Source organism: Larimichthys crocea, chromosome X (genome assembly GCF_000972845.2).
Source record: "Larimichthys crocea isolate SSNF chromosome X, L_crocea_2.0, whole genome shotgun sequence".
NCBI lineage: Eukaryota > Metazoa > Chordata > Actinopteri > Sciaenidae > Larimichthys > Larimichthys crocea.
This window is the reverse complement of record NC_040020.1, coordinates 22763349-22777686: the sequence shown is the minus strand read 5'-3', so window position 1 is coordinate 22777686 and position 14338 is coordinate 22763349. Positions and strand designations below refer to the sequence as shown.

At 39.2% G+C, this 14338-nt stretch overlaps 1 protein-coding gene across 2 annotated transcripts in view; it reads right to left on the bottom strand.

The window, feature by feature from the left end:
• insc (INSC spindle orientation adaptor protein) overlaps positions 1-14338 on the bottom strand; it is a 52605-nt gene that overhangs the window by 2895 nt on the left and 35372 nt on the right. For both annotated transcript variants that reach the window (XM_019262379.2, XM_019262380.1), the window contains exons 6-11: positions 13474-13587; positions 8076-8201; positions 2418-2589; positions 1349-1527; positions 1167-1233; positions 13-168 (exon numbers count right to left, since the gene is read on the bottom strand). In XM_019262379.2, coding sequence (XP_019117924.1) covers positions 13-168; positions 1167-1233; positions 1349-1527; positions 2418-2589; positions 8076-8201; positions 13474-13587 — 814 coding nt within the window. The remainder of the gene's footprint in view (positions 1-12; positions 169-1166; positions 1234-1348; positions 1528-2417; positions 2590-8075; positions 8202-13473; positions 13588-14338) is intronic.

Below are 14338 nucleotides of genomic sequence, written 5' to 3'. Positions count from 1 at the left end.
ATTCTGCACTACCTTTTAGCTGGATGGCTGTTTGGGCCACATCAGGGTCTCTGCTAAGACGGGCCAGTGTGACAGCAGCTTTCTGCTGAACGCGCTCACAGGCGGCGCCCTCCGATGGACTGGCGGAAGACGGCTTTTCTCCCAGTAGCAGCAGTAGTCGCTCTATTCCTAAAAGACATAATATATAGTACATATTCTTCAGTTAGGAAACTACAGAATCAAAAGTGTCAACAAGGAACAGGAGATTCAACAACAGGAAAGATATCTACACCTTACCTACATGTACTGTAAGACACTACTGTACTGTAATACAATAAAATGAAGACAATAAACAGACAAGCAGGAGACAAATAAAAAACTTAAATTATAGGAAGTCAAACCAGTGCAACAGAGTCAGAAACATAGAAACCAAACAGAACAACAAACAGATGAGTTTGAAACTTCATAGACACAAGAAAAATTACAGACTCAGACAGAACAAAGTGCTCAGGTGAATTAGAAAGGAGCCAGACCTCACACACATCACAACAAAAAGGATTTAGACAAAAAGTGCAGTTAGAGAGCAAAATCAATAGTCCAAAAAACACTCAATACAAAAGTCAATTTTCTTTTATTAAAAAAAAAAACAGCATAATCACTCAGGCCTTCAGGTGGTTGCACATAATACTTTTTTTTTCTCCAACCACTCCACTTCTAAACAATTTAGGGTCAAAAACTGTAACAAGGTGATTTTCAAACATACTGTGCAGATTGCAAAAGAAGAAATAGTTCTGAGTACTCACTCTATGATCTGATTTTGTAAATATGTAACACTAAAGCCAGACAAGAGCAAGACCATACAATTCATCCACAAATATTAAACGACTGAGGGACACAGAGCCATACTGAAAACATATGCATCTAATCTAAACAATGGAATATGTTTCCCAGGATGACCTCACAATTAAGAGCAGAAATACAAATATTTTAAATATTTGCATAAACTCAGTGGTTGATTGGCTACTTCACAGATATTATCTGATGCTGCCACCTTGAGGATTAAATAAAAATTACACATACTTTTTTTTGCTTGTATGTGATCGTCGTAAGTGGTTCAATACAAGGTAGTGTTTTTCATCCAGTGGCAGTTTTGTCAATAAAAACATAACATTTGATAACATTTTTACCTTGTTGTTGCAGGACTTCAGAGGCACACTGCTCCAACACTGACAGGTTTGCCAAGATTGTCACCACCTGAGATTAAAATAAGAAAAAATAAAAAGAATCAAAAAGATTTGACGCACATACATTTGCTTTTGCCAACTGGAGAAAATATACATTTTACACCAAATCAGATAAATTCATGTACCTGGTCTTTGGAGTAGGGTGTGTCGACTCTCTGGCGGTCTCTGCAGGCCTGCAGCAGGATCTGGATGGCGTTGAGCTGTAGGAGAATCTCACAGGCCATGCTGTCAAAGAAAGTGATATTGGCCAAGGCTGCAGACGCCAGAAGGAAAACTTCACCACAGGAGGCACTCTCGCACAACTCTGTGAGCATAGGACAATACTCACTCAATACTCAAGTACAGTGATTCTAACACAACATAATATAAGTATGCAATAACTAATATGCAATCAAGTGAACCATGGAGCATGTACCACATCACTTATTACACTTTTTTGTAGTTTCGTAGTTTTGAGTTTTATAGAGATTTAAAGGAAGTCAGTAAGATACCGAGGTGAGATATATTCAGGCACAAACAGAAAACAACCTGCAGTAGTCATTCTATGGATTGTATGAAAGGTACTATTGAAAAAGTACAAGCTTAAAATGACTTTTTACTAACTGTACTTTCTGTATTATATACTATTTGCAGCTCTGAACTTCTATTTTTATTAACTAAACTAAAATAACCCCAAAGTCAGACCTATACTAATTATAATGTTAAAACTAAAGGGGTCTTATGGAGTTTTCCTGTCAACAAACAAAAGTTATGTTTACATTAAGTCTGTCACATGTTCGTATGTTCAAGGTCTAAGAAAATATGTCGAGTGAATTTTCCTCTTCGTAAAAAATGTGCAGATGTTTTCAGACCAGTATTGTTTATATCAATTTTCACAGGCTTGCAGTCTTCACTGCATTTGTTGCCATATATCTTCGTGTGATACCACCACCTGTAGATCTGTGGAATAGTTTGTCACATTTAGTGGACTATGCACAAAATTAGGGCCTACTCATCTAAAAACAGCCCAATAACTCCACTAGAGGGCTAAAACATTACCTTTAAATTAAACATTAAATAAAAGAAATCCAGTAATTTTAGTTTTCCCAATCATTAAAATTAAATGAACAAGTCCTGTGTCTCCAAACAATGCTTGGTTCGGGCCCACGATAAGTCAAAGATCAGGTTTACATGCTCAGCTTCACGTCCACTCACTGATGAGTGCGGTGACGATGTCATGCATGCTCTCCAGGAAGCTGGCGAGGTGCTGCGTAGACGTGTGGTGAGGGGAGGTGATCTGAGCCACGACTGCCGCTGCCTCGGCCCTGGCTGCTTCCACACTGGTTTCATCAGTCAAGATGTCCGCCAGGCACAGGATCCCATCCACCTTCACATCAGACAACATACAGGACACATTAGGTACCATATAATCATTTATTATAATCTATTATTAATATATGAACAGTCATCTGTTTTAGGATGTTGAATGAAAACACCAGGGATATAACAAGGAACAACCAGAGCACTGCCTATATTACACTATCCTTAGGATTCGGATCCTTAGTTTACACAAGGTCACATGTGGGCCTTGAGGTCCTCGGCAATTTTAGTTGTCTGGCTTTGCTTGAGAACAGTAGGTGCCAGTCTATCTCAACACTGTTGTGACCAGGGTCGAAGGAACTGAATGTTGCCTTTCTAGACATAATAGATAGTCTGCCGTTGATGTTTCATTAACATAAACAGACAACAGTGTCTCCAGACTAGAATGTGCTGGCAGTAACACTAACATGGGTAAAGACATTCTCTTTGACTAATTCTGGGTGTATAGTATTTGTGGTGTTATCTTGGGGTTTAAAGTCTATCCACCAGGATGAGTTCAGCAGAATGTGAGACCGACTCAGGCACTGAGTGTCTCTAATTCTCCTTGGCCCAGCTTCAATAAATATTACAGCATAAGACATCAGAGACATCTGTTGCTACTAACTGCTGTAGGCCTTCAGACAGTAAGTGTTGTTCCCTCCTGGAAGGCTGGTACTTTTCATGCACCCACTTTGGTTTTCATTGTTTAGTTTTGCCTTTGTTCATGTTACACCTAGTTTACACCTAACACCCAACAACAACTTCACTACTGATTGCTTGCATTGAGTTGTATTTAACAAATAAGTTTGTTTCAAACTAAATCATTTGTTAAATGAGGGGAGTTTATGGCTGGGGTCTGTGTGGGTTCCCTCCAGGTATTGGGCTTCATCATGGAGGTTAATTGGTGACTCTAAATTGACTGTAGGTGTAAATGGTTGCTTGTCTATATGTGTCAGCTCTGTGATGAAATGGTTATCTGTCCAGGGTGTACCCAACCTCAGTATCTAGCTCTCTGTGACCCTGATGAGGATAAGCAATTATGAATAAATGGTCGCTGTGTGGATCTCCCTCTTTGTTATTTTCCTGAATGAACTGGGCAGAACACTACATTACCTTGAAAATAAAAAAGGCTAAATTAAGTTCACTACAAAGCTATATTGAATTTAACCCTAACCCTAGCCGACCCTTTAGTTAGTTGAGTTCCATATTGTACAAAATTAAACATGAACCACTGGCTACCAGGAGGTTTTAAAATCAACCTAGAATCCATAGTTTAATTAATTTAAAGTGCAGTTTGGATTAATGTATTTCAAAAAAACACTGTATATTTGGAAGATCTCATGCCCATCAGACTAGAGCCAGTGGTGTTGACTTGTGCTTGTCAGTGTTTAATATGTGTGTGTGTTTCTTCTGTACAAAGTTATCTTTTCACAATAAAATATCAAATAACCCATGTATTTTTCAATAAAACAAGTAAACTTACCACCTGATTTGGAATTTGCCTTAGTGATATTACTGAGATCATGTAGTACTGTATAAGTACTGTGCTGCTTTGTTGGTCAAGGTATCAGTACGCTCCTATACGCAATTACATAAAATGCTTTTCAAGGCCTTTTAAGACTTAGCCTTTTAAGATACTAGTTGTTACCTGGACACCAAGGACCATGCTCTGGTCAAGCATTGGCTTTAACTGTCATCTTTGACATTCTTGTTCTTCTGTCTGATTTAATGTCAAATTAACTAAAATAAAGTTTTTTAAAAAAGTTAAAATATACAAAATCATGAGTGTTTAATAAGGTCATTTAAACGGAGAATAGTAGAGAACATTTCAACACTGCAGGGTGGACAAAACATCTGCAGCATCACTGGCCATCCAGACAAGTTAAGTGTCCATGGTGTCAGCTTGGCTGGAACTTGCAGCTCTGGCTATAAAGCCATCACAATTAAAACACACCACTCCCGATTTAATAGCCACCTCCAGGGTGAATGTGCCGCTGAGAAACTCCTGTATATCTGGCTGGCATTAACCCCGGGGTGTGTGTGGATCAGGTTTGGAGAGGAGCTCAGAGTTATTTTAGTTATAGGAAATGTAATTCTTGTTCAAGCATAAGTTTATTTGTGGGTATGAGGTCATATTTATCTATTTTTGTGTTTTGTTCTTGTACGTGCATGCGATTTAGTGTTATAATATAGAGTCCATAGAAAATGATGGACGTGTAGAGAAGATCTTTATGCACTTGAGGGCAGTATTGCACAGTTTAAACAAACTTTGCTACAGTTGCTGTACGTTACTCTGCATCTGTCGGCAGTCGTTCTTAACAAGTCATGCATATGTGAAAGTGTTGAAAATGAGCACACACTCTGGAAACCATCCATACTATCAATTAAAAGTAGTCATAAACTGCAGGATTGTCTTTTTCAGGCTGGTGATGGGCACCTAAATTATGTCCCGGTGAAAAGATTTTGTTTTCTTTAGTGCATAACTTTTAAACCACACTCATTATTGCACGATAAAAATGAATGTTTTTGATGATTGGCTTCCGTCAGCTCCTGAAAACAAAAGTTTAGAGACAGAGTGAGACAAACCACCAGCTCTCAGCCACACCTGTCAGTCTTATCTGCTGACGAGCATCAGTGCGCCGAGCTTCACAGGGCAATTCCCTATTTTTGTCTCCGTGGACGTCAGCAGCACTGTGCCAGCGCGACCCACTGACGTGGAACAATCCACTCTCCACACCCCCGTTCATCTACCGTCCCTGCCCGCACCTCCTCCTTCTTTCCTCCTCCCTAAAATAGGATATTCCCAAACTCCTCACCGGATGTATTTCATTCAGTTTATTGTCAGGGCCAATGCCAAATAACTTTCTGCATTTTTAAGAGTAATAACAAAGTTAAAGTGACTGCTCATTTGGAAGTTTTGATATATCTTGTCATATCTCAGCCTGTGACCATAGAAAGTGTTGAACTGTTGTTCTCTCCAGGAACAAAAGAGCAGAATCCTAAAGCTACACATTAAAGAAATGTGTTCCTTTTCTTCTTAGTATATACTTCATGAAAACTTAGAGAGGTGGAAATTCTGCATTATTAGGGTTAGTTTGCAAAATTTAAGAACTTTTTACAGTTTAAAGTTTTTTATACCATTAACCTCTTGAATTTCCACATCCAGGCTTCCGTATCTGGACTACGCTCTCTATCTGTATGGCACGTCTGGTGTGTGGTACACTTTATGGCAATCATGGTATATAATTTAATTTTATATTTTAGGACTGAACTAAAGTCCATCTCCTTAAGGGTGTCCTAGTGTAGCTTTCACATAAACTTTAACTTTCAGTCTGACACAATATTGCCATTGATAATCCTCCATACTACTTCAAACATAGTTCTTTATACCTCTTGAGCAGCTGTGTTCATAATCAATACTCTTTCCATTCGCTGTCGTATAATTACATAATGTTGCAGTTGTGGATAAAGCTAAGAACTATGGAGTATATCCACCAATAAGCAGTGCAGATGCATACCGGCCCCCATTTCTCGATCACCCTTCAACAGTGACAGTTGTGTTTCTCAAGCCTGAACGATCACTGGTGAGCGGTTGGTAGCGTAGACTTGCCTGACAGCCTCTCCCCCGGGAACGAGGCTGCTAATCTGGGGCGGACTTTGGTTCCCGTTAAAGAGTTTTCACACTTGGATGATTCATGCTGTCCCAGCTGCTCTATATGTGAACACAGACACCGTTGTGGCATCATTATTCGCCGGAATCAGGTTATATTTGTCTTTCGGTAAACGCTTGCTTGACACAGGTGCGTCTGTTGTTTATTTTGGTTGAATTCTCAATAGAGAACAAACAAATAAGACAAAGAAGGATGTATCATTAGCTTTCCCTCTCCCTGTCTCACCTCCTTTCCTTCACACACACAAAGACAGTGAGAAGCCATTCACGTCTAGATGTTTGACCTGTCAGCTCAGCGGTCAGGAGGTCCTATCTAATGATCTCATCTCTGCAAACTATGAAGGCTCATGGTAAATCATGACTCATCACTTTGTATATGTATAATTCTGTCATCAGGGGGGAAAAAAACACATAACCTATACACCGTATGATGCTTATTCTCTCACCGTTTTCTATTCTAAAATTATACAGCAGAGATTAATGGTTCGGCTGCCCTGACGTAACTGAACTTGGTGAACTCATTCATGAAAATTTAATCAAGTAAATAGAAAGCTGCAGAACTCAACTACTGCAGTCAAACGTTTCCCTAAAAAAGTAACCACAGCTACAGAGGTGCCACATGTAAGATCAATTATTTATTATGAGACACAAACAAAAAGTGCGTTTTTGCACTTGCTGTTAAGAGTTTCTCCACTGCATTTTCCAATCAAATCTGCTAGTATTGAGGGTAAAATCACATAAATGAGTGTATCCTATTCAGGGAATGACTGAAGAAGATCCCCCTGACAGTTTAAGAAAAGTGATCTTAATCTTTCTCACACCAGCTGCACTGGCTCAAGATTTTAATGGTAATTCTACCAAGATGCTATAAAGTGTAGGTATGGATATTTTGTTTAAACGTTGCACAGTAAAGATACAAATGCCTTTTTTCCCTGCTGATCTAACCGTTCCCGAGTCTATGATCACACGCTTTGTTCCTGTGCAGTCAAACCTCCTCCCATCGCCATTGTTGGCTCATATTCACCTGTGAAAATAAACTGTCTGTGAGTAGCCAGTCATAACATAACATAACATGGGAAGTGAGAGCACGGCTGAATGTGTGCAACAGTAGAGAGACTATAGTGTACTGCTGGAAAGAAGAACAGCTGCCTGTCTGGGCTATAACTTCAGCTGATCAGTGTTAACATAATCTGTCTGGACTGCAGGGAGCCAAGGTATTTTACTGGAAGTACTGTACTTACTTGAGATTAATGATGTCTGTTTTTCTCTCTCTCTTTCTCTCTCTGTCTTCTGCACATCCACATACCCATTTTCCATTGCAAGAAAATCTGAATTACTGCTCATGTGTCCTGTTTTAATTATTTTCTTTTATATCTTCTCATGAAATACAGATGGAAATGTCCCTTTAAGGCCAACCATGGCTCATTTACAGTTCATCTATGCATCAGTGGAAATTGTCCCTATAAATAATAAATTGTATTAAATTAAGTTGTCCAATCAGCTCTGATTATCGTGATGTTGACTTTTGTTTTTCTCTTTTCCTTCCTGTTATAATATCATATTAATTTGTGTTTGTCTCTCACATCTGTCATCAACATTTAAGAGTGTGTGTGCAGAGATGGCAGACAAACTCAGGTCTTTTACTCAAGTAAAAGCTTTCATTATGCAGAATGGCCCATTTCAAAATAATACACTCACATAATACACCAAACAAATGTAGTGGAGTAAAAAGCACAATATTTCCCAGTATTGTAGTGCAATAGAAGTACAAAGTTGCAGAAATTGGAAATACTCCAGTAAAGTACATGTACATGTACCATTCACAACTGGTTTATGAGATTTACCTTGTCCAGTTGGTTGATGCCCTCCTCCACGCAGCAGATGGAGGCCACAGTCCTCAGAGCGTGAGCGTAGAGATCTCTGAAGCGGTCCTGCCTGCAGATCTTAAACAGGGCGACCACAGCTCCTTCCTGTGGAGGAAGACGATGTAAATTGATGTTTGTGCCTCAGGAAAGAACTACAGAGATTCATAAATCCGCACTGATCCTAAATTGTGATTAGCATTGTCTGTCCACACAACAGTAAAGTCTTTGTGCCTTGAATACGCTGAAGCTGCTGTTTGCAAAAAGTTTTTCAATTTAAAATGAGTTCATAAAATTAGAGATTGACTTTTTCTTTGGGGATTCAGACATTTATCAAGCTACAAAAGGTGCATTGAATATGGATATGGTTCAGAGGGATGATAATAAGGAGGAAGAATAACCTGTCGTGACTATAACAAACTGTAACGGACTTGAAGTTAACGGACCTTAATTTAACACCCTAAAACTATCGTTACACTGTGTGACCAAGACAGGACTGGAAATTTCATTTAATGACGAACAGGTAAACTTGTTTTCCAAATTAAAACTGAAAAAAACAAATCAGTAACTCTAAACATAAAGTGAACCCACCCACATTATATATGAACATATGTATTGCCCCCGGTGATCTGTTCTGTTATTTTATTCTATACAGTACATGTATTTTGCAGTCTGCAATAAAAAAAACAAGTAAAAAAACATGTGTTCAAAAAATCAAAAGCTGCCGTACACACATGGTTCAAAGTTATGGCGAGATACAGGTGTAGCTAAATTTGTGTTAATCCTGTCCTGCTGTTTAATAGTCACACCATGACTGTAAACAGCATTTAGCTGAGGCTGAGCTCATACTCCACTCATTCATTTTTTTTTTCGTTGCTGTACTGTCCTCTATCTGAATTCTTGTTACATGAGTGTGACTTTACTTTGTGGCTGCTACCTTAACTTCATACAACCAGGCCATCAGCCCCCAAAACAGGAAACAGAACAACTTATTCCAGATACTGTATAAAACAAGAAAGAAATATGACGCCAGCCAGCTGTTTTCAGGTAACACGAGGAGGAAATGTTGTAAATGAAAATACCTGGCAGGTCCCCAAAGATTGATGTATTAGTAAAATGTTAATTGACAACATATTTCTATTGTTTTCTGCTAAGTGCAATGCCCTCCTATAGTGACTACTGCATTATCATCTAAACTTTAAAAGGTCCGGTGTGTAAGATTTAGAGGCAACTAGCAGTGAGGCTCCAGATTGCAAATATAATGATAATAGGCAGAGATGACTCTCTATGAGAGTTGCATATTCATATATTGTTAATGTAATGAAAAATGCTTTAGAGCCAGCAGTTTGGAAGAAATTTTCTATGAGAAATGACCACCAACGCCATATAATGAAGGACCCTAAGTTGCATTCTTGCATGAAGATTTTTGTTTTGTTTATTTGTCTAGTGGACACTGTTTGATGCAATAAGTCCTCCTGTAAGTTTTCCACATCATAAGTTGATGCGGGACAAAAAGGTGGTCGTGGTTTTTCAAACCAACTTTCATTACAAGTCCAGCCCTTTCAAGACTCGCAGGCCTACATTAGCTTTCACCACCAAATTATACCCCGTACGTCATGGTCGGCTCTTGTCTTGAAGCACGCATGATTGTGCAAAATGATAGATCAAATTGCTCCTTGCTGGACTGTGATGTGAGAGCCAACAGGTCCCGCAGATCTAAGCCAATAGCAGCATTCCGGTTTTAAAAAGGCCTGGAGACCTGAAATGACCGATGGATTTGGCCGGCTTTACTCAGTGAGCCTGCCAAACACAGAACCTATCAAATGGCTCACACAATCTATCATGTTGGGTAGAAAAAGCCAAAATATACATATTTCATGAATGAAAAACAGAGCAGTGAAAGGATGGTTTGCTGGCCGTAATAGCTGAACATTTTCTTTTGGATGATGCTTGGTGTAAACAAACAAAAATAGCTCCTGTATTGGCTCCACGTCTACACTACAGCAACCCTCTGACAAAAAAACACTTGCAGGTATTGAATCCTATTCAGTGTGCAGATAGATAGAATTACCTGGAGGGAAACAAAGCCTGTAACTACCACCATTATCCTAATAAGACCATTACACTGGGCTGGCATGTCTAATACGCTGCAACGGACATGCTGCTGGGGCTTGTAGCGAATAATCATGCTGCCCTCCAGCCTGACCGCTCTTCCCTGTTCGCTGCCTACGCAATATTGCTCCACCGCCATACCTGGAAGAACTGCCAACAGACCAAGCGACAGTTTTCAGTAAACCTCTTGAAGCTCCAGAGAGGCTCACAGGCTCATTCAATCTGTGTTCAGGTAGTGATGAAGAGGCTGTTGATCCTGTTGTTTTTTTCTGTGATGCAAATGTTGTGTTAGCTTTCAAAATAAATGCTCAGAGGGAGACTGTGGAGAATCAAAATGGTCTGATGCACTTTTGAGCTTTAGTTCTTTAGTTTTAAATCAACATAGTTTTATAGTATTTAGCTACATTTATAGCTATATTTTCACCTTTCTGTCTATTCCATCTTTACAGACTTTCTCCCGCTTTCCTTTTTACAGATCGTTGGACATGTTGGTCGTTTCTTTCTCTTCCCCATCAAACAACTTGCAGCTCGATTGTTTCCACTGACTTCATCCTCATTCTTTCAATGAAGCCCATCAAACACATTTATTTTCACACTCATGCATTTTTGGCACTTTCTGCACTAACATCATCATGTGAAACTCAACTACTTGTCTAAAAATGCCTCTCTATCCGTGTGGTTACATGTACAGGCCCACACAGCGTGTAATTTCTTTCCATCTCATAGTTTTCTGAATTGAACTCTGTGCTCTGGCCTTGCTCACACAAATTTTTGAGTTGCAAGAAATTGTAGGCAGTTTACAACATTTATTTAATAGAAGTCAAGGACCTCACAGGATTCAACTAAAAGACAAATCTTAATCATAATTCTTGTTAGGCTAAGAAAAACACTTTCATTAGACTGTGTTTCTAAATGTCATCACCCTCTCTACCTATGTCTTTTGACGATACACTGCTGCTCACCAGACCTGTGTTATATTGTTATATCCACATCATGCTCTCACACCCTGCAGTCTAAAACTTTCAGTGTTAGAAGAGCAAGGACACACACATGATGAGTCTGCCAACATGGACATATTCAGATCAGTATCCATCATGACAGTGGGTAAACACTGAGACAGCAAACCTGCTTGTACACCATGACACAATGGCCCTCTCAATACTCCAGCTGCTGTTTGATTTATGAGGCGGCACATGGCTCAGTATTAAATACTGTCAGCTCATAAAGCATTTCTCTTTTCAGAACCCCCAGTCCAGCTTGTTTATGTCTAAAGTTTGCATCTTGTCCCTGGCCTTGTTGGTGCTTCTGTTTCCATCTAAACTCCAAAGACGTGCAGCTTAAAATGAAAATCTAAATTACTTAAAATCATCATGTTTATCTATAATTTATCCCTGCGATACTAAATAAAAGAACATTTTGTTTTGTGTTTTTGTTAAAGCTGCAGTAATCTATACTTTCAACAAATTAATCAAATTATTACTTGTACTGTATGTAAAGAGTCACATAGAGTGACAAGCTTGACTCTGCAGTTCCTTTCAGTTTTAAGATGTTTTTAAGCGTCTTTCAGCTCATTGTTTTGGATTTACCATCTGCAACTTTACAGTTTTAGTTCAGTCTCTCACCTCTTATTAGTGTCATATCTTTAAGCAGCAGGCAGCTGCATTGTACAAAAAACTGTGATAAACCCACATTGCACTATATGTCCACAAACAGAGCCAAATGAATGATAATGTGTTGGCTAACATGTTTGTCGTATAAACTTTATATGGCGATGACATGCCAACGGTGTGCTTACAGCTACGCAATCAAAAACATCAATTAATGTAGCTTTAAGTACTTAAATCTATCATTAAACAAACTCTAGTTTATGTTTGATGATCCTCAAAGTATGAATTTATTAATTACATCTCGGTTCTTCTACAAAACCCAGGGGATGACTTTATGACCTAACAACAAACCTGTCATGGAAGTCGATATATATTAGCAACAAACAATTAGCTAAATGATCTGCTATTTTCATCATGCTAACTAGATGGCTATAAATCACAAGACGGGATAATCACATAACACTGTCATTTTCCCTCAGGGAGCTTCATCCATTATACTGTTCAACTTGAAGCGTTCTCATCTGGTACTTCCAGCAGAATAAAACCGACATGAATAAATCCTAAAATCGACATCTATCATCTATTGAACCATTGTCTGGATATGATTGATCTCTACTTACACATTTACACACATTTAACATACCTCCCTTCTCCTCTCCGTACTTCACCCACTAATCACTGTCTATCAACTGCAACACCGGTGAAGTGATGAAGAAGGAATACCAGGGCCCTGCCCAAATATTTAAACGGCTAATTGCAGTATTGAAAACGAGTGAATGAGTACAGCCAGCAGGCTGCGCAAAATGATAATGAGTGAAGAACTTGAATAAGAGCCAGATGATACACACTACTGTAAAAGGTTGTGTATGTGAGAGTGTGACAGATAGTCTGGTGCTACCTAATTAATTCAGATGGCAGGTGCAGGATGTTTTGTATAGGGTATTCATTAGCAACAATTGGCAGGCACGTTTCCTTCAGACGCCTCTCAGAGGGCTCGGCCAGCATTGCTTACACAAAGAGTTAAGTAAGGTGGTGCCGATTGAAAGGTAAAAATGCATGAGCAACCTGCATTTGTGATCAATGTTTACTCTTAATGGGAGCTGACAGAATTGATCGGACAATCTGGCGGTAAAGGAGGTATGTGCGTGTGTGCGGGCCACCAGGAAGAGTCTTATCAAGAGTATCCTGGAAGCAGCCGGCCAACTAATGTCCAATTGAGACTTGCTGTCTGGTCTGTCCTGTCTTATCTCATAGGGAAATAGCCTTTTAGAGGCATGTATACAAAGATAGCTGCAGGTCTCTTGGTCTGCAACACTGGGAAAAGGTGGAGCTGATCATAACAGGGGTGTGTCTGGAATGAAGAGGTGGGGATATCAAATGCAGCTGCTTGTGCCAAAGACTGAGTGGGAGGCTCATGTGAAAGTCGCAAACCTAAGAACATAATAACACCATGCAGCTGACCCGTTACTGGCGTCAAGATCTCCAGCCTCACAGGTTTAGCACGATCTAATGCATCAGTGGTGACAGGTTCATCTCAGACAGACACATTTCAATGCATATTGGCCAACCCAGCCATGAAATGAATCTCCCCCCAAATAAACAATTCCATTCAGTCAGAACAGAAACCAAAGCAGTAGAGTCCAGTCGTATGTCCACAATACCTTGGCAATGATGCTGCAGAGCTGAGGTCCATCCTGGGTGAGGGACAGCAGGTTGCTAATGGCACTGCCGATGGTGTGAACGTTGTCTGATGAATCAATCTGTTTGATCAGGACCTACAAAGGGTCAGAAGTGGAATACACACAGTCAGAAGCTGTTGCTTTTGAATTCGAGTGTCTCTTAGGTCTGTAACTAACAACTATTTTATTTGTTGATTAATCGGTTCATCATTTTCTCGATTAATCGATTAGTTGTTCGGTCAATAAAATGTGAGAAAATGGTAAAAAAAAATCTTTATCGCTGTTAAGGTGACATCCTCAAACACCTTTTTTTTCACAACTCAAAGATCTTCAGTTTACTGTCACAGAGGACAAAGAAACCAGATTTTGGGAAGCTGAAATCAGAGAATTTTGACATTTTTTATTTAAAAAAGTGACTCTGGTGAGTAATCCGTTATCAAAATAATTAATTATATTGAAGTTATAGTTATAATTAATTGTTTTTGCAGCTCTAGTGTCTTTATAGTGACTATTTTTATGGAGTTTCTGGAATCATACAGTCTTTTAAATAATCCTTACAATGTTTGAAAGTCTGTTGCTTTCCATTGAACATTTGCAGGATGTTTTCTTCAGTTTATGCTAAGTGATATTAGTTGGTCCTTTGCTTCATGTCCACTGGAGAATCATTTTGAAAGCTGATCAGACTGAATCAAAGGTCAAGTGGGTCACGTGCATGCTAATAAGTGTTTAATTTCATAATTATGCTATTAGACCTATAAAAAGTGATAAGTGCTGCATCCATTAGGGCTCACTGAAAGATGACGCAGTCCTGCCCTGCATGTTTACATTTGCATTCAGCATATTATAC